At 51.7% G+C, this 27,806-nt stretch overlaps 1 protein-coding gene and 2 non-coding genes across 4 annotated transcripts in view; all 3 read left to right on the top strand.

The window, feature by feature from the left end:
• LOC139256773 (ribosomal protein S6 kinase beta-1-like) overlaps nt 1-5,390 on the top strand; it is a 38,074-nt gene extending 32,684 nt beyond the window's left edge. For both annotated transcript variants that reach the window (XM_070874294.1, XM_070874295.1), the window contains 2 exons: nt 1,580-1,689; nt 4,863-5,390. In XM_070874294.1, the coding sequence (XP_070730395.1) occupies nt 1,580-1,689; nt 4,863-5,034 (282 nt within the window). In that variant the 3' untranslated portion in view covers nt 5,035-5,390. The remainder of the gene's footprint in view (nt 1-1,579; nt 1,690-4,862) is intronic.
• A 13,165-nt stretch (nt 5,391-18,555) lies between these two features.
• trnat-agu (transfer RNA threonine (anticodon AGU)) lies at nt 18,556-18,628 on the top strand. Its single transcript has one exon. It is a non-coding gene; the product is annotated as a tRNA-Thr (tRNA).
• An 8,220-nt stretch (nt 18,629-26,848) lies between these two features.
• trnat-agu (transfer RNA threonine (anticodon AGU)) lies at nt 26,849-26,921 on the top strand. Its single transcript has one exon. It is a non-coding gene; the product is annotated as a tRNA-Thr (tRNA).
• Nucleotides 26,922-27,806: the final 885 nt, after the last annotated feature.

Below are 27,806 nucleotides of genomic sequence, written 5' to 3'. Positions count from 1 at the left end.
GGTGATGGGTGAGTGGGACACAGTGCGAGTTAGGACACGGGCAGTGAGCACAGGGGGTGATGGGCGAGCGGGACTCAGTGCAAGTTAGGACACGGGGTCAGTGAGCACAGGGGGTGATGGGCGAGCGGGACTCGGTGCAAGTTAGGACACGGGGGCAGCCGAGTTTTGGATCACTTCTAGTTTACGTCGGGTAGAATGTGGGAGGCCGGCCAGGAGTGCGTTGGAATCGTCAAGTCTGGAGGTAACAAAGGCAGGGATGAGGGTTTCAGCAGCGGATGAGCTGAGGCAGGGGGCAGTGACGGGCGATGTTACGGAGGGGGAAATATGCGGTCTTCGTTATGCTGCGGATATGTGGCCGGGAGCTCAGTTCAGGGTCAAAGACCATCAGTACGGACTGGGGGTGGGTTGGTGGCTGTTGGAACTGGAGTGGGGGTCCTGGCGGGGGACTATTTACAATCTATATTAACGACTTGGAAGAAGGGACTGAGTGTAACGTAGCCAAGTTTGCTGACGACACAAAGATGGGAGGAAAAGCAATGTGTGAGGAGGACACAAAAAATCTGCAAAAGGACATAGACAGGCTAAGTGAGTGAGCAAACATTTGGCAGATGGAGTATAATGTTGGAAAGTGTGAGGTCATGCACTTTGGCAGAAAAAAATCAAAGAGCAAGTTATTATTTAAATGGAGAAAGATTGCAAAGTGCCGCAGTACAGCGGGACCTGGGGGTTACTTGTGCATGAAACACAAAAGGTTAGTATGCAGATACAGCAAGTGATCAGGAAGGCCAATGGTATCTTGGCCTTTATTGCAAAGGGGATGGAGTATAAAAGCAGGGAAGTCTTGCTACAGTTATACAGGGTATTGGTGAGGCCACACCTGGAGTACTGCGTGCAGTTTTGGTCTCCATATTTACGAAGGGATATACTTGCTTTGGAGGCAGTTCAGAGAAGGTTGATTCCGGGGATGAGAGGGTTGACTTATGAGGAAAGGTTGAGGAGGCTGGACCTCTACTCATTGGAATTCAGAAGAATGAGAGGTGATCTTATCGAAACGTATCAGATTATGAGGGGGCTTGACAAGATGGATGCAGAGAGGATGTTTCCACTGATGGGGGAGACTAGAACTAGGGGGCATGGTCTTAGAATAAGGGGCCGCCCATTTAAAACTGAGATGAGGAGGAATTTCTTCTCGGATGGTTGTAAATCTGTGGAATTCTCTGCCTGAGAGCTGTGGAAGCCGGGACATTGAATATATTTCAGACAGAGATCGATAGTTGCTTAACCGATAAGGGGGCGGGCAGGGAAGTGGAGCTGAGTCCATGATCGGATCAGTCTATGATGGTATTAAATGGCGGAGCAGGCTCGAGGGGCCGTATGGCCCACTCCTGCTCCTATTTCTTATGTTCTTATGACTGGAGTGGGGGCCTGCCGGGAGCGAGTATCTGGGAGATGTTGTGTGGCTTGAGTGGTTGATGTCTACCTGAGTTTGACTGTGTCTCTCTCTCTCTCTCTCTCTCTCTCTCTCTCTCTCTCTCTCTCTCTCTCTCTCACTCTCTCTCTCTTTCCCCACGCTCCACAGGGTTTTACATACGTCGCCCCGTCGGTCTGGGAAAGCATTAAAGAACGATTTAGCTACGAGCCGAAAGTGAGGTGTCAAAGGCAGCTAAGCAGCCCCCGAACTCCGATCAGGTACGTGAGCCCGTTACCGTAGCAACAGGAGGAGGCCCACTCAGCCCCTCGAGCCTGTTACACAGGAACAGGAGGAGGCCCATTCAGCCCCTCGAGCCTGTTACACAGGAACAGGAGGAGGCCCATTCAGCCCCTCGAGCCTGTTACACAGGAACAGGAGGAGGCCCATTCAGCCCCTCGAGCCTGTTACACAGGAACAGGAGGAGGCCCATTCAGCCCCTCGAGTCTGTTACACAGGAACAGGAGGAGGCCCATTCAGCCCCTCGAGCCTGTTACACAGGAACAGGAGGAGGCCCATTCAGCCCCTCGAGCCTGTTACACAGGAACAGGAGGAGACCCATTCAGCCCCTCGAGCCTGTTACACAGGAACAGGAGGAGGCCCATTCAGCCCCTCGAGCCTGTTACACAGGAACAGGAGGAGGCCCATTCAGCCCCTCGAGCCTGTTACACAGGAACAGGAGGAGGCCCATTCAGCCCCTCGAGCCTGTTACACAGGAACAGGAGGAGGCCCATTCAGCCCCTCGAGCCTGTTACACAGGAACAGGAGGAGGCCCATTCAGCCCCTCGAGCCTGTTACACAGGAACAGGAGGAGGCCCATTCAGCCCCTCGAGCCTGTTACACAGGGACAGGAGGAAGCCCATTCAGCCCCTCGAGCCTGTTACACAGGAACAGGAGGAGGCCCATTCAGCCCCTCGAGCCTGTTACACAGGAACAGGAGGAGGCCCATTCAGCCCCTCGAGCCTGTTACACAGGAACAGGAGGAGGCCCATTCAGCCCCTCGAGCCTGTTCTGCTCGTCATTGATATCATGGCTGCTCTGTATCCTAACTCCATATCCCTTAATACCCTTGTCTAGTAAAAATCTATCGATCTCGGACGTGAAATGATTAATTGAGCTAACATTTACTGTTTTTTGTAGGAGTTCTCCACATTACTACCATCCTTTACGTGAAGAAGTGTTTGCTAACCCCTCTGCTGAATGGTCTGGCTCTGACTTTAAGGATATATCCCGCTCATCCTAGATTCTTACCCCCCTCCCTGCCCTTCCCCGCCCCCCAAAACCAGCGGATAAGATTTCTCTCGACCCTATCAATTTCTTGCAAAATGCTGAAAACCTCCCTCAAGCTCCACCCCCCCCCAACCAGATTCCAGGGAGTACAAGCCAAAATATGTCATCTCTCCTCCATAATCTAACATTCTGACATAAGATAATCAGTAGGTCAGAGTCTGACCTTTCCCCCTCTGGGGCAGTGGGTCAGAGTCTGACCTTTCCCCCTCTGGGGCAGTGGGTCAGAGTCCGACCTTTCCCCCTCTGGGGCAGTGGGTCAGAGTCTGACCTTTCACCCTCTGGGGCAGTGGGTCAGAGTCCGACCTTTCACCCTCTGGGGCAGTGGGTCAGAGTCCGACCTTTCACCCTCTGGGGCAGTGGGTCAGAGTCCGACCTTTCACCCTCTGGGGCAGTGGGTCAGAGTCTGACCTTTCACCCTCTGGGGCAGTGGGTCAGAGTCCGACCTTTCACCCTCTGGGGCAGTGGGTCAGAGTCCGACCTTTCACCCTCTGGGGCAGTGGGTCAGAGTCCGACCTTTCACCCTCTGGGGCAGTGGGTCAGAGTCCGACCTTTCACCCTCTGGGGCAGTGGGTCAGAGTCCGACATTTCACCCTCTGGGGCAGTGGGTCAGAGTCCGACCTTTCACCCTCTGGGGCAGTGGGTCAGAGTCCGACCTTTCACCCTCTGGGGCAGTGGGTCAGAGTCCGACCTTTCACCCTCTGGGACAGGTGGGGTAGGGGTAGAGGGGGAGGGGAGGGAGAGAGAAAGGTGGATGAGGGAGTGGGAAGGAGACAGAGGTGGAAGACGAGGAGGGAGAGAGGGATCGGGAGGGAGAGGGGGGTGGAGGGAGAGAGAGGGGGGGGCGGAAGAAAGGGAGGGGGTGGGGGAAGAGTGCGAGAGAGGGGTGGGGGGTAAGAGAGGGAGACAGAGTTAGTGGGGTGCTGAAGAGAGAGAGAGAGAGAGAGAGGGCTAAAAGAGAGAGAGGAGGGTGGAAAGAGAGAGAGAGAGGGGGGGGGAAGAGAGAGAGAAAAGGGGGTGGTAAATTGTTATACCCCCCTCCCCCCGGGTCAGACACCTGAACACGATGAGTTATGAAGGAAACCGATTGCGAAATGCTCTGAATTATAAAATGCCGCCTTTGTCTGAGGGGTGAATTTAATTTTCCTGCCATCCAGTGGAACGCTGGTTTACCCGCTGTGTTGGTGGGAAGGGTGGCTGGACAGTTTGTCGACATACACGCACACACACACATACATACATACACGTACACACACATACATACACGCACATACATACATACATACACGCACACACACACATACATACATACATACATACACGCACACACACACACATACATACGCACACACACACACATACATACACATACATACATACATGCACATACACATACATACATACACGCACACACATACATACATACACGCACACACACATACATGCATACATGCACACACACACATACATACACGCACACACACATACACGCACATACATACATACATACACGCACACATACATACATACATACATACATACACGCACACACACATACATACATACACGCACACAACACACACACACACACATACATACACGCACACACATACATACACGCACACGCACACATATACATACACGCACTCACACTCTCTCTCAGACACACACATGCACACACACATCCACACACACACACACACACACACACACACACACACACACACATACACATACACATACACATACACACATACATACACACATACATACACGCACACACACATACATACATACACGCACACAACACACACACACACACACACACACACACACACACATACACATACACATACACACATACATACACACATACATACACGCACACATACATACATACACCCACACACATACACGCGCACACACACACACACACACTCTCTCACATCTCACGCACACACACACACACACACACACACACACACTCTCTCACACCTCACTCACTCACTCACACACACACACACACACACACACACACACTGTTTGCATGACCCTGGCGAGGAACTCTCTGACTGGCTGCCTCTCTCTCCCGTTTTTTTGCGTGTAGCCCCCTGAAGCTCTCCGCGGCCGAACCCTTCGAGGCCCTCGACGGACCAAGGCAGCCCCCGGGGAAAAAGGCCAGCACCTCCTGCGAAGTCTCGGACCCACTGCCCATCAAGACCCCCCCCAAACATCGCAGGAACGACCCCAGGAAACACTGCAAGAGGGACCGAAGATGACGGGGGGCGGGGGGGGGATGGGTTATGCCCCGGGGGGGGGGGCGGGGAGCAGCAGGAATGGATCTGTTACAACCCCCAGACCCCGGGGGCACCATCGTTGGAGCCGAGCCGATTGGGTGAAAGTGGGGGCTGAGCGACATCCCAGGGAAATTCTCGAGTTTACTTGGACGCTGGTCTGTGGGGGAGGAGGGGGGGTGGCCGGGGGAGGGAGGGTGTTCTCCACATGTCGCTCTCCTCAGCACCACACCCCCACCTCCCCCCGGGTAATGCTGCAATCATACTCTCCGTGTCGCTTCCTTCCGTGTGCAGGCGTTATTCCGAAATCATGTTGAACACATAAACGGGTTTTAACGGCTGCAGAGGGACTCTCGTTCACCCAGCGATGGGCTCTGTTCTTTTCCTCGATGGGGTCGGTCTGGAGGGGGGAGGGTGGGAGGGGGAGGGGAGGGGAGGGTGGCGGGAGGGAGGGGGCGAATGGAAAGAGGGAGAGAAGGATTGCGGGAGAGAGTAGGGGGGGGGAGGGAGGGAGTGGGAAGGGAGGGAGGGAGAGGAGGGGGAGGGAGGTGGGGGACGAGGGAGGGACGATGGAGGGTTGGGGGGGAGTGGGTGGAGGGAGAGGGTAGGGAGGGGTGGTGGGGGAGAGGGAGGGAGGGGTGGAGGGAGAGGGTAGGGAGGGGCGTGGTGGAGGGAGAGGGAGGGAGGGGTAGAGGGAGGGAGGGAGGGGTGGAGGGAGAGGGTCGGAGGGGTGGAGGGAGAGGGTAGGGAGGGGAGTGGGAGAAGAGGGGTGGAGGGAGGGGAGTGGTGGTGGAGGGAGAGGAGGAGGAGTGGTGGTGGGGAAGGGAAGGAGAGGGGGGGTGGGGGTGAATGAAGGAGAGGGGTGGGAGGGAGAGAGGACGGGGGTGGGGAGGGAGGGAGAGCGGGGTGGTGGGGGAGTTAATGAGGGAGGGAGAGGGCTGGGCAAATGGAAAGGTGGAGTGAGGGAAAGAGGGCGGGAGTGGTGGAGGGAAGGAGCGGGGTGGGCGAGAGGTGTGGAAGGAGGAAGGGAGGCATAGGAGTGGACGAGAGAGATGGGTGGGATAGGGCATGGGGTGGGAGAGGAGGGAGGGGAGATGAAAAGGGGGAGGGAGAGGGCCGAGGGGAAGAAAATGGGGAGAGGACGAGGGAGGGAGGATTGGTAAAGGCCATGTTTTGATGGTCGTCACCCTGGGCGGCCATGTTTTGATGGTCGTCACCCTGGGCGGCCATGTTTTGATGGTCGTCACCCTGGGCGGCCATGTTTTGATGGTCGTCACCCTGGGCGGCCATGTTTTGATGGTCGTCACCCTGGGCGGCCATGTTTTGATGGTCGTCACCCTGGGCGGCCATGTTTTGATGGTCGTCACCCTGGGCGGCCATGTTTTGATGGTCGTCACCCTGGGCGGCCATGTTTTGATTGTCGTCACCCTGAAGCGGCCATGTTTTAATGATGCCACCGCCTGACACGTCGCCTCTTCTCATCGAATAGTCCGCCAACACGCCGCAGGCCGGGCGGAGGAGCTAGTGCCTCACTGTGGTCATTGCCTGCTTCCCGGCCCTCGACCGTAAATGGCTCTCTGCCCCACTTTCTCTCTCCAGTGAAGACCGCAGCTTGCCTGTCCTCAAAAAAGACAGTTTTCTCCAACTTTCTCCCCGGTAGGTCAAAAGGGGATGTGGGGTTTGCTGTTTGTGTCAGTGAGGCGTAATGGTGATCACGAACCTACCGAATTGCCGTTTTAAAAAAAAAAAAAAAAATCCATCGGGTTCACTAATGTCCTTCCGGGGAAGGAAATGGACAGCTCTGACCCCTGGTCTGGCCGAGATGTGTGTTTCCAGACCCACAGCAGTGTGGTTGGCTCAGAACTGCCCCCTGAAATGGCTCTGTGAGACATGCAGTTGTACCAAAACCACTTGAAACAACAGCGGTTCATGAAGGCAGCTCACCACCACCTCCTCGAGGGGCAATTAGGGATGGGCAATAAATGCCGGCCTGGCCAGCGATGCCCACATCCCAGGAACGAACAAATTAATCTCATCGTCATAGGCAGTCCCTCGGAATCGAGGAAGACTTGCTTCCACTCTTAAAACGAGTCCTTAGGTGACTGAACAGTCCAATACGGGAACCACAGTCCCTGTCACAGGTGAGACAGATAGTTGTTGAGGGAAGGGGAGGGTGGGACTGGTTTGCCGCACGCTCCTTCCGCTGCCTGCGCTTGGTTTCTGCACGCTCTCGGCGACGAGACTCGAGGTACTCAGCGCCTTCCCGGATGCACTTCCTCCACTCCAGGCGGACTGGTCTTTGGCCCAGGGACTCCCAGGTGTCGGTGGGGATGTTGCACTTTATCAAGGGAGGCTTTGAGGGGTGTCCCTTGTAACGTTTCCTCTGCCCACCTTTGGCTCGTTTGCCGTGAAGGAGTCCCGAGTAGAGCGCTTGCTTTGGGGAGTCTCGTGTCTGGGGGCATGCGGACAATGTGGCCCTGCCCAGCGGAGCTGGTCGAGTGTGGTCAGTGCTTCACTGCTGGGGATGTTGGGCCTGGTCGAGGACGCTAACGTTGGTGCGTCTGTCCTCCCGGGGGATTTGCAGGATCTTGCAGAGACATCGTTGGTGGTATTTCTCCAGCGACTTGAGGTGTCTACTGTACATGGTCCATGTCTCTGAGCTATACAGGAAACAGAAAATAGGTAGAAACATGGAAAATAGCTGCAGGAGTAGGCCATTCGGCCCTTCGAGCCTGCACCATCATTCAATATGATCATGGCCGATCATGCAACTTTAGTACCCCATTCCTGCTTTCTCTCCATACCCCTTGATCCCTTTAGCCGTGAGAGCCATATCTAACTCCCTTTTGAATATATCTAACAAACTGGCCCCAACAATTTTCAGTAGTAGAGAATTCCACAGGTTCACCACTCTCTGAGTGAAGAAGTTTCTCCTCATCTCGGTCCTAAATGCCCTAACCCTTATCCTTAGACTGTGTGACCCCTGGTTCTGGACTTCCCCAACATCGGGAACATTCTTCCTGCATCTAACCTGTCCAATCCCGTCAGAATTTTATATGTTTCTATGAGCTCCCCTCTCATTCTTCTAAATTCCAGTGAATATAAGCCCAGTCGATCCAGACTTTCTTCATATGTCAGTCCTGCCATCCCGGGAATCAGTCTGGTGAACCTTCGCTGCACTCCCTCAATAGCAAGAATGTCCTTCCTCAGATTAGGAGACCAAAACTGAACACAATATTCCAGGTGTGGCCTCACCAAGGCCCTGTACAACTGCAGCAAGACCTCCCTGCTCCTATACTCAAATCCTCTCGCTATGAAGGCCAACATGCCATTTGCCGCCTTCACCGCCTGCTGTACCTGCATTCCAACTTTTAACGACTGATGTACCATGACACCCAGGTCTCGTTGCACCTCCCCATTTCCTAATCTGTCGCAAGCCCTGTAGACCATGAGCTTGATGGCAGTTTTGAAGGTTTTAACAGCAAGAGAAAGACCTGATATTGCCTCATCGGCAGAGCTGGTCCTTCCTGCATTCAAGTGGACAAGGCTCACGGGTCGGGAATAATTATCTGTGATTGTTACAGGCTTCTCCTCCATACAGGTCAGACAGCTGAACTTCGCGAGTTATTCGGGGTTGACATATGAAGGTTGGGCCTGTACTTAATGGAGTTTCGAAGAATGAAAGCTGACCTTATTGAAACGTGCAAGATTCTGAGGGGCCTCGACAGGGTAGATGCAGAGAGGATGTTTCCCCTCGTGGGGGAATCTAGAACTAGGGGGCATAGTTTCAGAATAAGGGGTCGCCCATTTGGAACTGATGAGAAATTTCTTCTCAGAGGGTTGTAAATCTGTGGAATTCTCTGCCCCAGAGAGCTGTGGAAGCCGGGACATCGAATATATTTAAGGCGCAGATACAGATTTTTGGGGGATAAGGGATTATGGGGGGCGGGCGGGGAAGTGGACCTGAGTCCGTGATCGGATCAGCCATGATCGTATTAAATGGCGGAGCAGGCTCGAGGGGCCGTATGGCCTACTCCTGCTCCTATTTCTGATGTTTCTTATCATGGAAGCAGATGGCAAAATGCTTCAAATATAGAATGCCACCTTTGCCCGAAGGGTAATTTTAATTTTCTTGCCAGTCAATGGCACGATGGTTTATCTGGAGCTCGAAAATTTGTCGAGAAAGTGTGAGGTAATGCATTTTGAGAGAGGCAACAAGGTAAGGGAATACACAATAAATCGGGGATATTGGTGAGGCCACACCTGGAATACTGCGTGCAGTTTTGGTTTCCATATTTACGAAAGGATATACTTGCTTTGGAGGCAGTTCAGAGAAGGTTCACTCGGTTGATTCCGGGGATGAGGGGGTTGACTTATGAGGAAAGGTTGAGGAGGTTGGGCCTCTACTCATTGGAGTTCAGAAGAATGAGAGGTGATCTTATCGAAACGTATCAGATTATGCGGGGACTTGACAAGGTGGATGCAGAGAGGATGTTTCCACTGATGGGGGAGACTAGAACTAGGGGGCATGGTCTTAGAATAAGGGGCCGCCCACTTAAAACTGAGATGAGGAGGAATTTCTTCTCTGAGGGTTGTAAATCTGTGGAATTCGCTGCCTCAGAGAGCTGTGGAGGCTGGGTCATTGAATAAATTTAAGACAGAGATAGACAGTTTCTTAACCGATAAGGGGTTATGGGGAGCGGGCAGGGAAGTGGAGCTGAGTCCATGATCGGATCAGCCATGATCGTATTAAATGGCGGAGCAGGCTCGAGGGGCCATATGGCCGACTCCTGCTCCTATTTCTTATATTCTTATGCTGAGAGGTGTGGCGGAACAGAGGGACCTGGGAGTGCAGGTCCACAGATTCTTAAAGGTTGCAGGACAGGTCGATAAGGTGGTTAAAAAGGCATACGGAATGCTTGCCTTTATTAGCCGAGGCATAGAATACAAGAGCAGGGGGGTTATGCTTGAACTGTACACAACACTGGTTAGGCCACAGCTGGAGTACTGCGTGCAGTTCTGGTCACCACATTACAGGAAGGATGTGATTGCACGAGAGAGGGTACGGAGGAGATTTATGAGCATAAGAACATAAGAAATAGGAGCAGGAGTAGGCCATACGGCCCCTCGAGCCTACTCCGCCATTCAATACGATTCAGCTCCACTTCCCTGCCCGCTCCACATAACCCCTTATCCCCTTATCAGTTAAGAAGCTGTCTATCTCTGTCTTAAATTTATTCAATGTCCCGGCTTCCACAGCTCTCTGAGGCAGGGAATTCCACAGATTTACAACCCTCTGAGAGAAGAAATTCCTCCTCATCTCAGTTTTAAATGGGGCGGCCCCTTATTCTAAGACCATGCCCCCTAGTTCTAGTCTCCCCCATCAGTGGAAACATCCTCTCTGCATCCACCTTGTCGAGCCCCCTCATAATCTTCTACGTTTCGATAAGATCACCTCTCATTCTTCTGAATTCCAATGAGTAGAGGCCCAACCTACTCAACCTTTCCTCATAAGTCAACCCCCTTCATCTCCGGAATCAACCGAGTGAACCTTCTTTGAACTGCCTCCAAAGCAAGTGTATCCTTTCGTAAATATGGAAACCCAAACTGCACGCAGTATTCCAGGTGTGGCCTCACCAATACACTGTATAACTGTAGCAAGACTTCCCTGCTTTTATACTCCATCCCGTTTGCAATAAAGGCCAAGAGGCTGTTGCCTGAACTGGAAAACTTTAGCCATGAGGAAAGATTGGATAGGCTGGGGTTGTTTTCCTTGGAACAGAGGAGGCTGAGGGGAGATTTAATTGAGGTGTATAAAATTATGAGGGAAAGAGTGGATAGGAAAGACCTATTTGCCTTAGCAGAGGGGTCAATAACCAGGGGGCATAGATTTAAAAATACAGAAACAATATACTGCGGATAATTAAATCTGAAATAAAAACAGATTGCTGGAAATGTCATCAGTGGAGAGAAAACGAGAATTATCTTTTCAGATTGATGACCCTTCGTCGGAACAGATTTCAAAGTAATTGCGGGGAGGTTTAGAGGGGAGATGAGGAAATATTTCTTCACCCAGAGGGTGGTGGGGGTCTGGAACTCACTGCCTGAAAGGGTGGTAGAGGCAGAAACCCTCACCACATTTAAAAGGTACTTGGATGTGCACTTGAAGTGCCGTAATCTACAGGGCTACGGACCGAGAGGTGGAAAGTGGGATTAGACTGGTCAGCTGGGCAGAGCAGTGGCAAATGGAATTCAATCCGGATAAGTGTGAGGTAATGCATTTGGGGAGGTCTAACAAGGCAAGGGGAATACACATTAAATGGTACGACACTGAGAAGTGTAGAAGAACAGAGGGATCTTGGAGTGCAGGTCCACAGATCCCCAAAGGTAGCAGGCCAGGTGGATAAGGTGGTTAAGAAGGCATACGGAATACTTGCCTTTATTAGTCGAGACATAGAATACAAGAGCAGGGGGGGTTATGCTTGAACTGTATACAACACTGGTTAGGCACAGCTGGAGTACTGCGTGCAGTTCTGGTCACCACATTACAGGAAGGATGTGATTGGACTGGAGGAGGCTGAGGGGAGATCTGATTGAGGTGTATAAAATTATGAGGGGCTTGGATAGAGTGGATAGGAAGGACCTGTTTCCCTTGGCAGAGGGGTCAACAACCAGTGGGCATAGATTTAAAGTAAGTGGTGGGAGGTTTACAGGGGATTTGAGGGGAAATTTCTTCACCCAGAGGGTGGTGGGGGTCTGGAACTCACGGCCTGAAAAGGTGTTAGAGGCAGAAACCCTCACCACATTTAAAAGGTACTTGGATGTGCACTTGAAGTGCTGTAACTTACAGGGCTACGGACCGAGAGCTGGAAAGTGGGATTAGACTGGATAGCTCTTGGTCGGCCGGCACGCACATGATGGGCCGAAATGGCCTTCTGTCTTGTAATTTGTCTATGGTTCTATACAAGATTGTTTCCTGACTCAACGTGGTAATGAAGTAACCAGGGGTAATCGTACATTGGCTCTGTTGCAGAGTAGTGAGCCTGACCTCGTATTGAACATCTGGGCAATAGTCATCATAAAATTATGCGTCTGGTGAAACGAAAAAGATTGAGACCCTGCAACTCGTACCGGATTTCAGAAGAGCGAACGTCACCAAAATGTCAGGATTTTGAACGGGTAAATTGGCCAAACCTGCTGGATGGTGTTGAGACCGATGTCATCATCGTTGTCGGTCCCTCGAAATCGAGGAAGACTTGCTTCCACTCTGAGGTGGCTGAACAGTCCAATACGGGAACCGCAGTCCCTGTCACAGGTGGGACAGACAGACGTTGAGGGAAGGGGAGGGTGGGACTGGTTTGCCGCACGCTCCTTCCGCTGCCTGCGCTTGGTTTCTGCATGCTCTCGGCGACGAGACTCGTGGTGCTCAGCGCCCTCCCGGATGCACTTCCTCCACTTAGGGTGGACTGGTCTTGGGCCCAGGGTCTCCCAGGTGTCGGTGGGGATGTTGCACTTTATCAGGGAGGCTTTGAGGGTGGTCCCTTGTAACGTTTCCTCTGCCCACCTGGGGCTCGCTTGCCGTGGAGGATTTCCAAGTAGAGCGCTTGCTTTGGGAGTCTCCATTGTCGCCCCTCCCTATCTCCGTAATCCAATCCAGCCCTACAACCCCTTGAGATGTCTGCGCTCCTCAAATTCTGCCCTCTTGAGCATCCCTGATTATAATCGCTCCATCATCGGTGGCCATGTCTTCTGTTACCTGGGCCCCAAGCTCTGGAGCTCCCTCCAAACCTCTCTTAACTCCTTCAAGCTGCTCCTTTAAAATCTACGACTTTGACAATCATCCTCATCATCATCGGCAGTCCCTCGAAATCGAAGACTTGCTTCCACTCTATAAAAGTGAGTTCTTAGGTCCCTGAACAGTCCAATACGAGAGCCACAGTCCCTGTCACAGGGGAGACAGATAGTCGTTGAGGGGAAGGGTGGGTGGGACAGGTTTGCCACACGCTCCTTCCACTGCCTGTGCTTGTTTTCTGCATGCTCTCGGAGAGGTTGACCTCCAAGCCATCGTCAACACCTTCACCGAGGTGTATGAAAGCATAGTCCTTACACTAAACAGCCGTAAGACAAAGGTCCTCCACCAGCCTGTCCTCACCGCACAGCACTGCCCCCCCCCCCCCCAGTCATCAAGATCCATGGCGCGGCCCTGGACAAAGTGGACCATTTCCCAAACCTCGGGAGCCTCTTGTCATCAAGTGCAGACATTGGCGACGAGATTCAACACCGCCTCCAGTGCAGCCTTTGGCCGCCTGAGGAAAAGAGTGTTTGAAGACCAGGTCCTCAAATCCACCACCAAGATCATGGTCTAAAGGGCTGTAGTAATACCCGCCCTCCTGTATGACTCAGAGACATGGACCGTGTACAGCAGACACCTCAAGTCGCTGGAGAAATGCCACCAACGATGTCTCCGCAAGATTCTGCAAATCCCCTGGGAGGACAGACGCACCAACGTTAGCGTCCTCGACCAGGCCCAACATCCCCAGCATCGAAGCACTGACCACACTCGACCAGCTCCGCTGGGCAGGGCCACATTGTCCGCATGCCCCAGACACGAGACTCCCCAAAGCAAGCGCTCTACTCGGAACTCCTTCACGGGCAAATGAGCCAAAGGTGGGCAGAGGAAACGTTACAGGGACACCCTCAAAGCCTCCCTGATAAAGTGCAACATCCCCACCGACACCTGGGAGCCCCTGGCCAAAGACCAGTCCGCCCAAAGTGGAGGAAGTGCATCCGGGAGGGCGCTGAGCACCTCGAGTCTCATCGCCGAGAGCATGCAGAAACCAAGCGCAGGCAGCGGAAGGAGCGTGCGGCAAACCAGTCCCACCCTCCCCTTCCCTCAACCACTATCTGTCCCACCTGTGACAGGGACTGTGGTTCACGTATTGGACTGATCAACCACCTAAGGACTCACTTTTAGAGTGGAAGCAAGTCTTCCTCGATTCCGAGGTACTGCCTATGATGATGATTATCGGCATACGAGGTCGAACACCGCCTCCAGAGCACCAGCACAGCCTTCGGTCACCTGAAGAAGAGTGTTCGCAGACCAGATCCTCAAATCTGGCACCAAGCTGAGACCGATGTACAATGCAAACGGGAGGTTTTGAAGAACAAGATTGAAATAGGCAGAATACATCAAAAGAAGGCAGTGTGTTCATTAAAAGCCACGGTGGCTGAGTGGTTATGTGCAAAGACAAATCAAATGTAAACAAGAATGTTTCTATAAATTTAAAGACATTTACTAAACCAGATATGGCCCTTCTGGCTAAAGGGATCAAGGGGTATGGTGAGAAAGCAGGAATGAGGTACTGAAGTTGCATGATCAGCCATGATCGTATTGAATGGTGGTGCAGGCTCGAAGGGCCGAATGGCCTGCACCTATTTTCTGTGTTTCCAAACTAAACAGGGTTGAACATAACAATTAATCAGAGCAGTAGGAGGCCATTTGGTCCCTTGAGCCTGCTCCGCCATACAATGAGATCTTGACGGATCTTCTACCTCAAGATTCCCTTAATATCGTAAATCTATCGGTCTCCGTCTTGAATTTGCTCAAGGACTGAGCCTCTACAACCCTCTGTTCTCTCTCTCTTCCCTATCCCATGAATCACACACAGCCTGTCTCTCTCACATTCTCTCTCTCCCTCCTTCCCTATCCCGTGACTCACACAGAGCCTGTTTCTCTCTCTCTCTCTCTCTCCCTCCTTCCATATCATGGTGAATCATACACAGCCTGTCTCTCTCTCTCTCTCTCCCTCCCTCCTTCCCTATCCTGGTGAATCACACACAGCCTGTCTCTCTCTCTCTCTCTCTCCCTCCCTCCCTCCCTCCTTCCCTATCCTGGTGAATCACACACAGCCTGTCTCTCTCTCTCTCTCTCTCCCTCCTTCCCTATCCTGGTGAATCACACACAGCCTGTCTCTCTCTCCCTCCTTCCCTATCCCGGTGAATCACACACAGACTGTGTCTCTCACGTTCTCTCCCTCCTTCCCTATCCTGGTGAATCACACACAGCTTTTCTCTCTCTCTCTCTCTCTCTCTCCCTCCTTCCCTATCCCGGTGAATCACACACAGACTGTGTCTCTCACGTTCTCTCCCTCCTTCCCTATCCTGGTGAATCACACATAGCCTGTCTCTCTCTCTCTCTCTCCCTCCTTCCCTATCCCGGTGAATCACACAGACTGTGTCTCTCAAGTTCTCTCCCTCCTTCCCTATCCTGGTGAATCACACATAGCCTGTCCTTCTCTCTCTCTCTCTCTCTCTCTCCCTCCCTCCTTCCCTATCCCGGTGAATCACACACAGACTGTGTCTCTCACGTTCTCTCCCTCCTTCCCTATCCTGGTGAATCACACATAGCCTGTCTCTCTCTCTCTCTCTCTCTCTCCCTCCCTCCTTCCCTATCCTGGTGAATCACACACAGCCTCTCTCTCTCTCTCTCTCTCTCTCTCCCATGTTCTCTCCCTCTTTATCCCGGTAAGTCATACATAGCCTGTCACACTCTCTCTCACGTTCTCTCACATTCTCTCGCCCTTCCCTATCCCGGTGAATCACACACAGCCTGTCTCTCTCTCTCTCTCTCTCCCTCATGTTCTCTCACTCCCCCTTCCCTATCCCGGTGAATCACACACAGCCTGCCTCTCTCTCTCTCACTCCCCCTTCCCTATCCCGGTGAATCACACACAGCCTGTCTCTCTCTCTCTCACGTTCTCTCTCTCTCCCCTTCCCTATCCTAGTGAATCACATACGGCCTCTCTTTTTCTCTCTCTCTCGCTCTCTCTCCCCCCCTGCCCCTGCCCCTTCCCTATCCCGGTGAATCACACACAGCCTGTCTCTCTCTCTCTCTCTCTCTCTCTCTCCCTCATGTTCTCTCACTCCCCCTTCCCTATCCCGGTGAATCATACACAGCCTGTCTCTCTCTCTCTCTCTCTCTCCCTCATGTTCTCTCACTCCCCCTTCCCTATCCCGGTGAATCACACACAGCCTGTCTCTCTCTCTCTCTCTCCCTCATGTTCTCTCACTCCCCCTTCCCTATCCCGGTGAATCACACACAGCCTGTCTCTCTCTCTCTCCCTCATGTTCTCTCACTCCCCCTTCCCTATCCCGGTGAATCATACACAGCCTGTCTCTCTCTCTCTCTCTCTCTCTCCCTCACGTTCTCTCACTCCCCCTTCCCTATCCCGGTGCATCACACACAGCCTGTCTCTCTCTCTCTCTCTCCCTCATGTTCTCTCACTCCCCCTTCCCTATCCCGGTGAATCATACACAGCCTGTCTATCTCTCTCTCTCACGTTCTCTCTCTCTCCCCTTCCCTATCCTAGTGAATCACATACGGTCTCTCTTTCTCTCTCTCGCTCTCTCTCCCCCCCTGCCCCTGCCCCTTCCGTATCCCGGTGAATCTCACACAGTGAAACAACGATTTGCAATCAGGAAACAAAGCCCTCTTTGCCAGAAATGTTTTCATTTTTTTAAATTCATTCCTGGGATCAGTCTGGTGAACCTTCGCTGCACTCCCTCTTTGGCAAGTATATCCTTCCTTGGGTAAGGAGACCAAAACTGTACCATAGAAACATAGAAAGTAGGTGCAGGAGTCGGCCATTCGGCCCTTCGAGCCTGCACCACCATTCAATAAGATCATGGCTGATCATGCAACTTCAGTACCCCATTCCTACTTTGTCTCTATACCCTTTGATCCCTTTAGCCGTAAGGACTACATCTAACTCCCTTTTGAATATATCTAACGAACTGGCCTCAACAACTTTCTGTGGTAGAGAATTCCACAGGTTCACAACCCTCTGAGTGAAGAATGTTCTCCTCATCTCGGTCTTAAATGGCATACCCCTTATCCTCAGACTGTGACCCCTGGTTCTGGACTTCCCCAACATCGGGAACATTCTTCCTGCATCTAACCTGTCCCGTCAGAATTTTATATGTTTCTATGAGATCCCCTCTCATTCTTCTAAACTCCAGTGAATATAAGCCTAGTCGATCCAGTCTTTCTTCATATGTCAGTCCTGCCATCCCGGGAATCAGTCTGGTGAACCTTCGCTGCACTCATAGAAACATAGAAAATAGGTGCAGGAGTAGGCCATTCAGCCCTTCGAGCCTGCACCACCATTCAATGAGTTCATGGCTGAACATGCAACTTCAGTACCCCCTTCCTGCTTTCTCGCCATACCCCTTGATTCGCCTAGTAGTAAGGACTACATCTAACTCCCTTTTGAATATATTTAGTGAATTGGCCTCAACAACTTCCTGTGGTAGAGAATTCCACAGGTTCACCACTCTCTGAGTGAAGAAGTTTCTCCTCATCTCGGTCCTAAATGGCTTACCCCTTATCCTTCGACTGTGACCCCTGGTTCTGGACTTCCCCAACATTGGGAACATTCTTCCTGCATCTAACCTGTCTAACCCCGTCAGAATTTTATATGTTTCTATGAGTTCCCCCATCATTCTTCTAAATTCCAGTGAATACAAGCCCAGTCGATCCAGTCTTTCTTGATAGGTCAGTCCTGCCATCCCGGGAATCAGTCTGGTGAACCTTCGCTGCACTCCCTCAACAGCAAGAATGTCCTTCCTCAGATTAGGAGACCCAAACTGAACACAATATTCCAGGTGAGGCCTCACCAAGGCCCTGTACAACTGCAGTAAGACCTCCCTGCCCCTGTACTCAAATCCCCTCGCTATGAAGGCCAACATGCCATTTGCTTTCTTCACCACCTGCTGTACCTGCATGTCAACCTTCAATGACTGATGTACCATGACACCCAGGTCTCGTTGCACCTCCCCTTTTCCGATTATGTAAACGTCTTCACTCAGAGGGCTGTGAAGGCTCAGTCTTTTGAATATGTTCAAGGCAGAGATCGATAGATTTTGGGGGCACTAAGGGAATTAATGGATCGGGCGGGAGAGTGGAGTTGAGGTCGAAGGCCAGCCATGATTTGATTGAACGGCGGAGCAGGCTCGAGGGGCCATAAGGCCTACTCCTGCTCCTGTTTCTCATGTCCTGGCCTCGCCAGTGATGCCCACATCCCAGTAACAAATAAACAATATATATTGGGAGTCTCTGAGACTTGACATGAAAAAGACTTGTTTGCAGACTGGGGATGTCATGTCTGGAGTGATCGGTTCCTGTCGATGCTGTCAACATCCCCGAACATATATAACAACATAAGAAATCGGAGCGGGAGAAAGTTAGAGAGTGAGATTCAGAGAGACAGAGAGCGAGTGAGAAAGAGAGAGAGAGAGAGACAGAGAGATTGGGACAGAGTGTGACTGAGTTGCCTTGGGATGTTTTACTATGTGAAAGACCCGATATATCGATGTTGAGAGGTGAATATTGAAGAGACGGAGGCAGGAGTCTGGGGGATGAGACACAATCTGAGCGTTTCACTGACCCCTCCTCATTCTTCAAACACACAGCACTAACTGGGGAATGACCCACAATCTAGGGCAGGTGGTTCCATAGCTCAGGGGTTAGAGCACTGGTCTAGTAAACCAGGGGTCGTGAGTTCAAATCTCACTGGGGGCTTACTCAAAATTAGCTCTGTATTTAAATTCACTGTCAATTAACAAGGAATTTAATTATAAATATTAAACAGCTCCAAAACTGTTCCTGAGACAACAGGCTCCCCTCTCCTTCTTGTGTTTCTTCTACTCTCTCTCCCCTCCAAATTTCCCCATCACGACCCGTTCTACATATTTTTCTCGCTTTCCCCGTCTCTCACTCATTTCCCTTGCCCCTCCCTCGCCACACTCACTATCCCTTCCCCTCACTCTCCCCATCCTCTCCCCTTCCCCCTCTCTCATTCTACCCAATATAAACTAGAAGTGATCCAAAACTCGGCTGCCCCGTGTCCTAACTCGCACCCAGTCCCACTCACCCATCACCCTCTGTGCTCACTGCCCCGTGTCCTAACTCGCCCCCAGTCCCGCTCACCCATCACCCTCTGTGCTCACTGCCCCGTGTCCTAACTCGCCCCCAGTCCCGCTCACCCATCACCCTCTGTGCTCACTGCCCCCGTGTCCTAACTCGCACCGAGTCCCTCTCACCCATCATCCGCTGTGCTCACTGCCCCATGTCCTAACTCGCCCCCAGTCCTGCTCACCCATCACCCTCTGTGCTCACTGCCCCCGTGTCCTAACTCGCACCGAGTCCCGCTCGCCCATCACTCCCTGTGCTCACTGCCCCGTGTCCTAACTCGCACCGAGTCCCGCTCACCCATCACCCGCTGTGCTCACTGCCCCGTGTCCTAACTCGCACCGAGTCCCGCTCACCCATCACCCCCTGTGCTCACTGCCCCGTGTCCTAACTCGCACCGAGTCCCGCTCACCCATCACCCCCCTGTGCTCGCTGACCCCGTGTCCTAACTCGCACCCAGTCCCGCTCACCCATCACCCCCTGTGCTCACTGCCCCGTGTCCTAACTCGCACTGAGTCCCACTCACCCATCACCCGCTGTGCTCGCTGCCCCCGTGTCCTAACTCGCACCGAGTCCCGCTCACCCATCACCCCCTGTGCTCACTGCCCCGTGTCCCAACTCGCACCGAGTCCCGCTCACCCATCACCCCCTGTGCTCACTGCCCCGTGTCCTAACTCGCACCGAGTCCCGCTCACCCATCACCCCCCTGTGCTCGCTGACCGACATTGGCTCCCGGTGAAACATAGAAACATAGAAAATAGGTGCAGGAGTAGGCCATTCAGCCCTTCTAGCCTGCACCGCCATTCAATGAGTTCATGGCTGAACATGAAACTTCAGTACCCCCTTCCTGCTTTCTCGCCATAACCCTTGATCCCCCGAGTAGTAAGGACTTCATCTAACTCCCTTTTGAATATATTTAGTGAATTGGCCTCAACTACTTTCTGTGGTAGAGAATTCCACAGGTTCACCACTCTCTGGGTGAAGAAGTTTCTCCTCATCTCGGTCCTAAATGGCTTACCCCTTATCCTCAGACTGTGACCCCTGGTTCTGGACTTCCCCAACATTGGGAACATTCTTTCTGCATCTAACCTGTCTAAACCCGTCAGAATTTTAAACGTTTCTATGAGATCCCCTCTCATTCTTCTGAACTCCAGTGAATACAAGCCCAGTTGATCCAATCTTTCTTGATAGGTCAGTCCCGCCATCCCGGGAATCAGTCTGGTGAACCTTCGCTGCACTCCCTCTATAGCAAGAATGTCCTTCCTCAAGTTAGGAGACCAAAACTGTACACAATACTCCAGGTGTGGCCTCACCAAGGCCCTGTACAACTGTAGCAACACCTCCCTGCCCCTGTATTCAAATCCCCTCGCTATGAAGGCCAACATGCCATTTGCTTTCTTAACCGCCTGCTGTACCTGCATGCCAACCTTCAATGACTGATGTACCATGACACCCAGGTCTCGTTGCACCTTCCCTTTTCCTAATCTGTCACCATTCAGATAATAGTCTGTCTCTCTGTTTTTACCACCAAAGTGGATAACCTCACATTTATCCACATTATACTTCATCTGCCATGCATTTGCCCACTCACCTAACCTATCCAAGTCACTCTGCAGCCTAATAGCATCCTCCTCGCAGCTCACACTGCCACCCAACTTAGTATCATCTGCAAATTTGGAGATACTGCATTTAATCCCCTCGTCTAAATCATTAATGTACAATGTAAACAGCTGGGGCCCCAGCACAGAACCTTGCGGCACTCCACTAGTCACTGCCTGCCATTCTGAAAAGTACCCGTTTACTCCTACTCTTTGCTTCCTGTCTGACAACCAGTTCTCAATCCACATCAGCACACTACCCCCAATCCCATGTGCTTTAACTTTGCACATTAATCTCTTGTGTGGGACCTTGTCGAAAGCCTTCTGAAAGTCCAAATATACCACATCAACTGGTTCTCCTTTGTCCACTTTACTGGAAACATCCTCAAAAAATTCCAGAAGATTTGTCAAGCATGATTTCCCTTTCACAAATCCATGCTGACTTGGACCTATCATGTCACCATTTTCCAGATGCACTGCTATGACATCCTTAATAATTGATTCCATCATTTTACCCACTACTGAGGTCAGGCTGACCGGTCTATAATTCCCTGTTTTCTCTCTCCCTCCTTTTTTAAAAAGTGGGGTTACATTGGCTACCCTCCACTCCATAGGAACTGATCCAGAGTCAATGGAATGTTGGAAAATGACTGTCAATGCATCCGCTATTTCCAAGGCCACCTCCTTAAGTACTCTAGGATGCAATCCATCAGGCCCTGGGGATTTATCGGCCTTCAATCCCATCAATTTCCCCAAAACAATTTCCCGACTAATAAAGATTTCCCTCAGTTCCCCCTCCTTACTAGACCCTCTGACCCCTTTTATATCCGGAAGGTTGTTTGTATCCTCCTTAGTGAATACCGAACCAAAGTACTTGTTCAATTGGTCCGCCATTTCTTTGTTCCCCGTTATGACTTCCCCTGATTCTGACTGCAGTGGACCTACGTTTGTCTTCACCAACCTTTTTCTCTTTACATACCTATAGAAACTTTTGCAATCCGCCTTAATGTTCCCTGCAAGCTTCTTCTCGTACTCCATTTTCCCTGTCCTAATCAAACCCTTTGTCCTCCTCTGCTGAGTTCTAAATTTCGCCCAGTCCCCAGGTTCGCTGCTATTTCTGGCCAATTTGTATGCCACTTCCTTGGCTTTAATACTATCCCTGATTTCCCTAGATAGCCACGGTTGAGCCACCTTCCCCTTTTTATTTTTACGCCAGACAGGAATGTACAATTGTTGTACTTCATCCATGCGGTCTCTAAATGTCTGCCATTGCCCATCCACAGTCAACCCCCTAAGTATCATTCGCCAATCTATCCTAGCCAATTCTCGCCTCATACCTTCAAAGTTACCCTTCTTTAAGTTCTGGACCATGGTCTCTGAAATTACTGTTTCATTCTCCATCCTAATGCAGAATTCCACCATATTATGGTCACTCTTCCCCAAGGGGCCTCGCACAATGAGATTGCTAATTAATCCTCTCTCATTACACAACACCCAGTCTAAGATGGCCTCCCCCCTAGTTGGTTCCTCAACATATTGGTCTAGAAAACCATCCCTTATGCACTCCAGGAAATCCTCCTCCACCGTATTGCTTCCAGTTTGGCTAGCCCAATCTATGTGCATATTAAAGTCACCCATTATAACTGCTACACCTTTATTGCATGCACCCCTAATTTCCTGTTTGATGCCCTCCCCAACATCCCTATTACTGTTTGGAGGTCTGTACACAACTCCTACTAACGTTTTTTGCCCTTTGGTGTTCTGCAGCTCTACCCATATAGATTCCACATCATCCAAGCTAATGTCTTTCCTAACTATTGCATTAATCTCCTCTTTAACCAGCAATGCTACCCCACCTCCTTTTCCTTTTATTCTATCCTTCCTGAATGTTGAATACCCCTGAATGTTGAGTTCCCAGCCCTGATCATCCTGGAGCCACGTCTCCGTAATCCCAATCACATCATATTTGTTAACATCTATTTGCACAATTAATTCATCCACCTTATTGCGGATACTCCTTGCATTCAGACACAAAGCCTTCAGGCTTGTTTTATTAACACCCTTTGTCCTTTTAGAATTTTGCTGTACAGTGGCCCTTTTTGTTTTTTGCCTTGGGTTTCTCTGCCCTCCACCTTTCCTCATCTCCTTTCTGTCTTTTGCTTTTGTCTCCTTTTTGTTTCCCTCTGTCTCCCTGCATTGGTTCCCATCCCCCTGCCATATTAGTTTAAATCCTCCCCAACAGCACTAGCAAACACTCCCTCTAGGACATTGGTTCCAGTCCTGCCCAGGTGCAGACCGTCCGGTTTGTACTGGTCCCACCTCCCCCAGAACCGGTCCCAATGCCCCAGGAATTTGAATCCCTCCCTGCTGCACCACTGCTCAAGCCACGTATTCATCTGCGCTATCCTGCGATTCCTACTCTGACTATCACGTGGCACTGGTAGCAATCCCGAGATTACTACTTTTGAGGTCCTACTTTTTAATTTAGCTCCTAGCTCCTTAAATTCGTTTCGTAGGACCTCATCCCTTTTTTTGCCTATGTCGTTGGTACCAATGTGCACCACGACAACTGGCTGTTCTCCCTCCCATTTCAGAATGTCCTGCACCCGCTCCGAGACATCCTTGACCCTTGCACCAGGGAGGCAACATACCATCCTGGAGTCTCGGTTGCGGCCGCAGAAACGCCTATCTATTCCCCTCACAATTGAATCCCCTATCACTATTGCTCTCCCACTCTTTTTCTTGCCCTCCTGTGCAGCAGAGCCAGCCACGGTGCCATGAACTTGGCTGCTGCTGCCCTCCCCTGATGAGTCATTCCCCTCAACAGCACCCAAAGCAGTGTATCTGTTTTGCAGGGGGATGACCACAGGGGACCCCTGCACTACCTTCCTTGCTCTACTCTTCCTGCTGGTCTTCCATTCCCTATCTGGCTGTGGACCCTTTCCCTGCGGTAAGACCAACTCACTACACGTGATACTCACGTCATTCTCAGCATCGTGGATGCTCCAGAGTGAATCCACCCTCAGCTCCAACTCCGCAACGCGGTCGGTCAGGAGCTGGAGGTGGACACACTTCCCGCACACGTAGTCGTCAGGGACACCGGAAGCGTCCCTGAGTTCCCACATGGTACAGGAGGAGCATAACACCCGACTGAGCTCTCCTGCCATGTCTTAACCCTTAGATACACTTAAACTGGTAATAACAATGTTAAAAGTTACTGACCAATATAAGAAGAAAAGAAAAACTACTCACCAATCACCAGCCAATCACTTACCCCCTAGGCTGTGACGTCACCTTTGTATCTTTGCCTTCTCCCTGCAGCTGCACCGGTACGCCTCTCACCGACCCCGGACTCGCGCTGCTCCGAGCTCCCGCTGGCCTTTATAGGCCTCTCACCGACCCCGGACTCGCGCTGCTCCGAGCTCCCGCTGGCCTTTATAGGCCTCTCACCGACCCCGGACTCGCGCTGCTCCGAGCTCCCGCCTCCTCGACTGACTGCTCCGAGCTCCCGCTGGCCTTTATAGGCCTCTCACCGACCCCGGACTCGCGCTGCTCCGAGCTCCCGCCTCCTCGACTGAAGCAATGCCTCGATTTCAAAATTCTCATCCTTGTTTACAAATCACTCCATGGCCCCTCACTACTCCCTATCTCTGTAATCTCCTCCAGCCCCACAACCCTCCCTATCTCTGTAACTTCCCGCAACCCTCCCTATCTCTGTAATCTCCTCCAGCCCCACAACCCTCCCTATCTCTGTAATCTCCTCCAGCCCCACAACCCTCCCTATCTCTGTAACTTCCCACAACCCTCCCTATCTCTGTAACCTCCTCCAGCTCCTGCATCCCTCCCTATCTCTGTAACCCCACAATCATTGAATGGCGGAGCAGGCTCAAGGGGCTAGATGGCCTACTCCTGTTCCTAATTCTTATGTCCTTTTGTCTGCGCTCCTCTAATTCTGCCCTCCTGACCATCCCTGATTATAATCGCTCCACCATCGGTGGCCGGGCCTTCTGTTGCCTGGGCCCCAAGCTCTGGAACTCCCTCCCTGAACCTCTCCGCCTCGCTACCTCTCTTTCCTCCTTCAAGACTCTCCTTAAAACCGACCACTTCACCTGCGCTAATTTCTACTTTTGTGGCTCGGTGTCAAATTTTTATCCCATAATCCACCTGTGGAGCACCTTGGGACATTTCACTGCGTTAAAGGCGCTATATAAATATACATTATTGTTGGTGTTCCCTCTGTCTCTCCTCTTCCCCGTCTCTCTCTCACTCCTTCCCCACACTCTCCCCTTCCCTCTCTCTCACTCCTTCCCCTCACTCTCCCCTTCCCTCTCTCTCACTCCTTCCCCTCACTCACCCCTTCCCTCTCTCTCACTCCTTCCCCCTCACTATCCCCTTCCCTCTCTCTCACTCCTTCCCCACACTCTCCCCTTCCCTCTCTCTCACTCCTTCCCCTCACTCTCCCCTTCCCTCTCTCTCACTCCATCCCCTCACTCACCCCTTCCCTCTCGCTCACTCCTTCCCCCTCACTCTCGCCTTCTCTCTCTCTCACTCCTTCCCCTCACTCTCCCCTTCCCTCTCTCTCACTCCTTCCCCTCACTCTCCCCTTCCCTCTCTCTCACTCCTTCCCCTCACTCTCCCCTTCCCTCTCTCTCACTCCTTCCCCCACTCTCCCCTTCCCTCTCTCTCACTCCTTCACCTCACTCTCCTCTTCCCCATCTCTCTCTCACTCCTTCCCCTCACTCTCCCCGTCTCTCTCACTCCTTCCCCTCACTCTCCCCTTCCCTGCCTCTCACTCCTTCCCCTCACTCTCCCCTTCCCTCTCTCTCACTCCTTCACCTCACTCTCCTCTTCCCCGTCTCTCTCTCACTCCTTCCCCTCACTCTCTCTCTTACTCCTTCCCCTCACTCTTTGCTTCCCTCTCTCTCACTCCTTCCCCTCACTCTCCCCTTCCCTCTCTCTCACTCCTTCCCCTTACTCACCCTTCCCTCTATCTCACTCCTTCCCCTCACTCTCCCCTTCCCTCTCTCTCACTCCTTCCCCTCACTCTCCCCTTCCCTCTCTCTCACTCCTTCCCCTCACTCTCCCCTTCCCTCTCTCTTCCTCTAATAGAGCCCCTCCTAGTGGACTACCGATGTAATAACAACTACTGACACGCTCCTCTCTCTCTCCATCTCACACTCTCCCTCTCTCCCCTTCCCCCTCTCACTCGCTCCTTCCCTCACGCTGTCCCTTTCCCCCGCTTTCTCCCCTTCCCACTCTCCGCTCCTCTCTCTCCACTCACTCCTCAATCTCTCTCCTCCCTCTCTCTCCTTTCCCTTCTGACTTTCCCCTTACCCCTCTCTTACCCCTTCCGGCTCGAGAGACAGTGAGCGACAGAGAGAAAGTGATAGAGAGACAGAGAGAGAGAGAGATTGAGGCAGAGTGTGACTGAGTTGCCTTGGGATGTTTTACGACGTGAAAGACTCGATATATCGATGTTGAGAGGCGAATATTGAAGAGACGGAGGCAGGAGTCTGGGGGATGAGACACAATCTGAGCGTTTCACTGACCTCTCCTCATTCTTCAAACACACAGCACTAACTGGGGAATGACCCACAGCCCAGGGCAGGTGGTTCCATAGCTCAGGGGTTAGAGCACTGGTCGAATAAACCAGGGGTCGCGGGTTCAAATCTCACTGGGGCCTACTCAAAATTAGCTCAGTGTTTAAATTTACTGTCAATTAACAAGGGGTTTAATTATAAATATTAAACAGCTCTGAGACCAGCCCTGGAACAACAGACTCCTGTCTCTCTCTTCCCCATCACAATCTGTTCGACATCTTTTTCCCACGATCTCGCTTTCCCAGCTCTCACTCATTCCCCTCTCCCCCCTCCATCGCCTCACCCTCTCTCTCAGCTATCCACTCTCTCACTCTGTCTCTTTCGCTGACCCAGTCTCACCACCCTCTCTCCCCTTCCCCTCACCTTTTCACTCTTCACTTCCCTCCCTCCCCTCCTTCCTCTCTCGCTCTCTTTTCCCTTTCTTTTCAGAATCTCCCGTTCTCCCTCTCTCTCCCCTTCCTTTCTCTCTACCTTGCCTCCTCCCTTTCTTGCCTTCCCATCTCTCTCCCCTTCCCCCCTCTCCCCTTCCATCTCTTACTCTCCCCTTCCCCCTCTCTCTCACTCCTTCCATTCTCTCTTTTCCCTTCCCCTCCCTTTCCTGCTCCTTCCCCTTGTCTTTTCACAAAGCAGGTGGCTCCATAGCTCAGGGGTTAGAGCACTGGTCTAGTAAACCAGGGGTCGTGGGTTCAAATCTCATTGGGACCTACTCAAAATTAGCTCAGTATTTAAATTCACCGTCAATTAACAAGGGCTTTAATTATAAAAATTAAACAGCTCAGAAACCGACCCTGAAACAACAGGCTCCCTGTATTCCCTTCCCATTGTTACCTCTTTTTCCCAGTCTCTCACTCATTCCCCTCTCTCACCCTCTCCCCTCCCCCTCTCTCCCCTACCCACTCTCTGTGTCTCTTCTCCCTTTCTTTTCAGATTCTACGATAAAAACATAAGAACATAAGAAATAGGAGCAGGAGTAGGTCATACGGCCCATCGAGCCTACTCCGCCATTTAATACCATCATGGACTCAGCTCCACTTCCCTGCCCGCCCCCTTATTCCCTTATCGGTTAAGAAACTGTCTATCTCTGTCTTAAATATATTCAATGTCCCAGCTTCCACAGCTCTCTGAGGCAGCGAATTCCACAGATTTACAACCCTCTGAGAAAAGAAATTCCTCCTCATCTCAGTTTTAAATGGGCGGCCCCTTATTCTAAGACCATGCCCCCTAGTTCTCGTCTCCCCCATCAGTGGAAACATCCTCTCTGCATCCACCTTGTCGAGCCCCCTCATAATCTTATACGTTTCGATAAGATCACCTCTCATTCTTCTGAACTCCAATGAGTAGAGGCCCAACCTCCTCAACCTTTCCTCATAAGTCAACCCCCCTCATCCCCGGAATCAACCGAGTGAACCTTCTCTGAACTGCCTCCAAAGCAAGTATATCCTTTCGTAAATATGGAAACCAAAACTGCACGCAGTACTCCAGGTGTGGCCTCACCAATACCCTGTATAACTGTAGCAAGACTGACCTGCTTTTATACTCCATCCCCTTTGCAATAAAGGCCAAGATACCATTGGCCTTCCTGATCACTTG

The sequence above is a fragment of the Pristiophorus japonicus genome, unplaced genomic scaffold (assembly GCF_044704955.1).
Source record: "Pristiophorus japonicus isolate sPriJap1 unplaced genomic scaffold, sPriJap1.hap1 HAP1_SCAFFOLD_762, whole genome shotgun sequence".
Lineage (NCBI taxonomy): Eukaryota > Metazoa > Chordata > Chondrichthyes > Pristiophoridae > Pristiophorus > Pristiophorus japonicus.
Note: the sequence above shows the minus strand (reverse complement) of the source record. Positions and strands in the feature narration are given on the sequence as shown.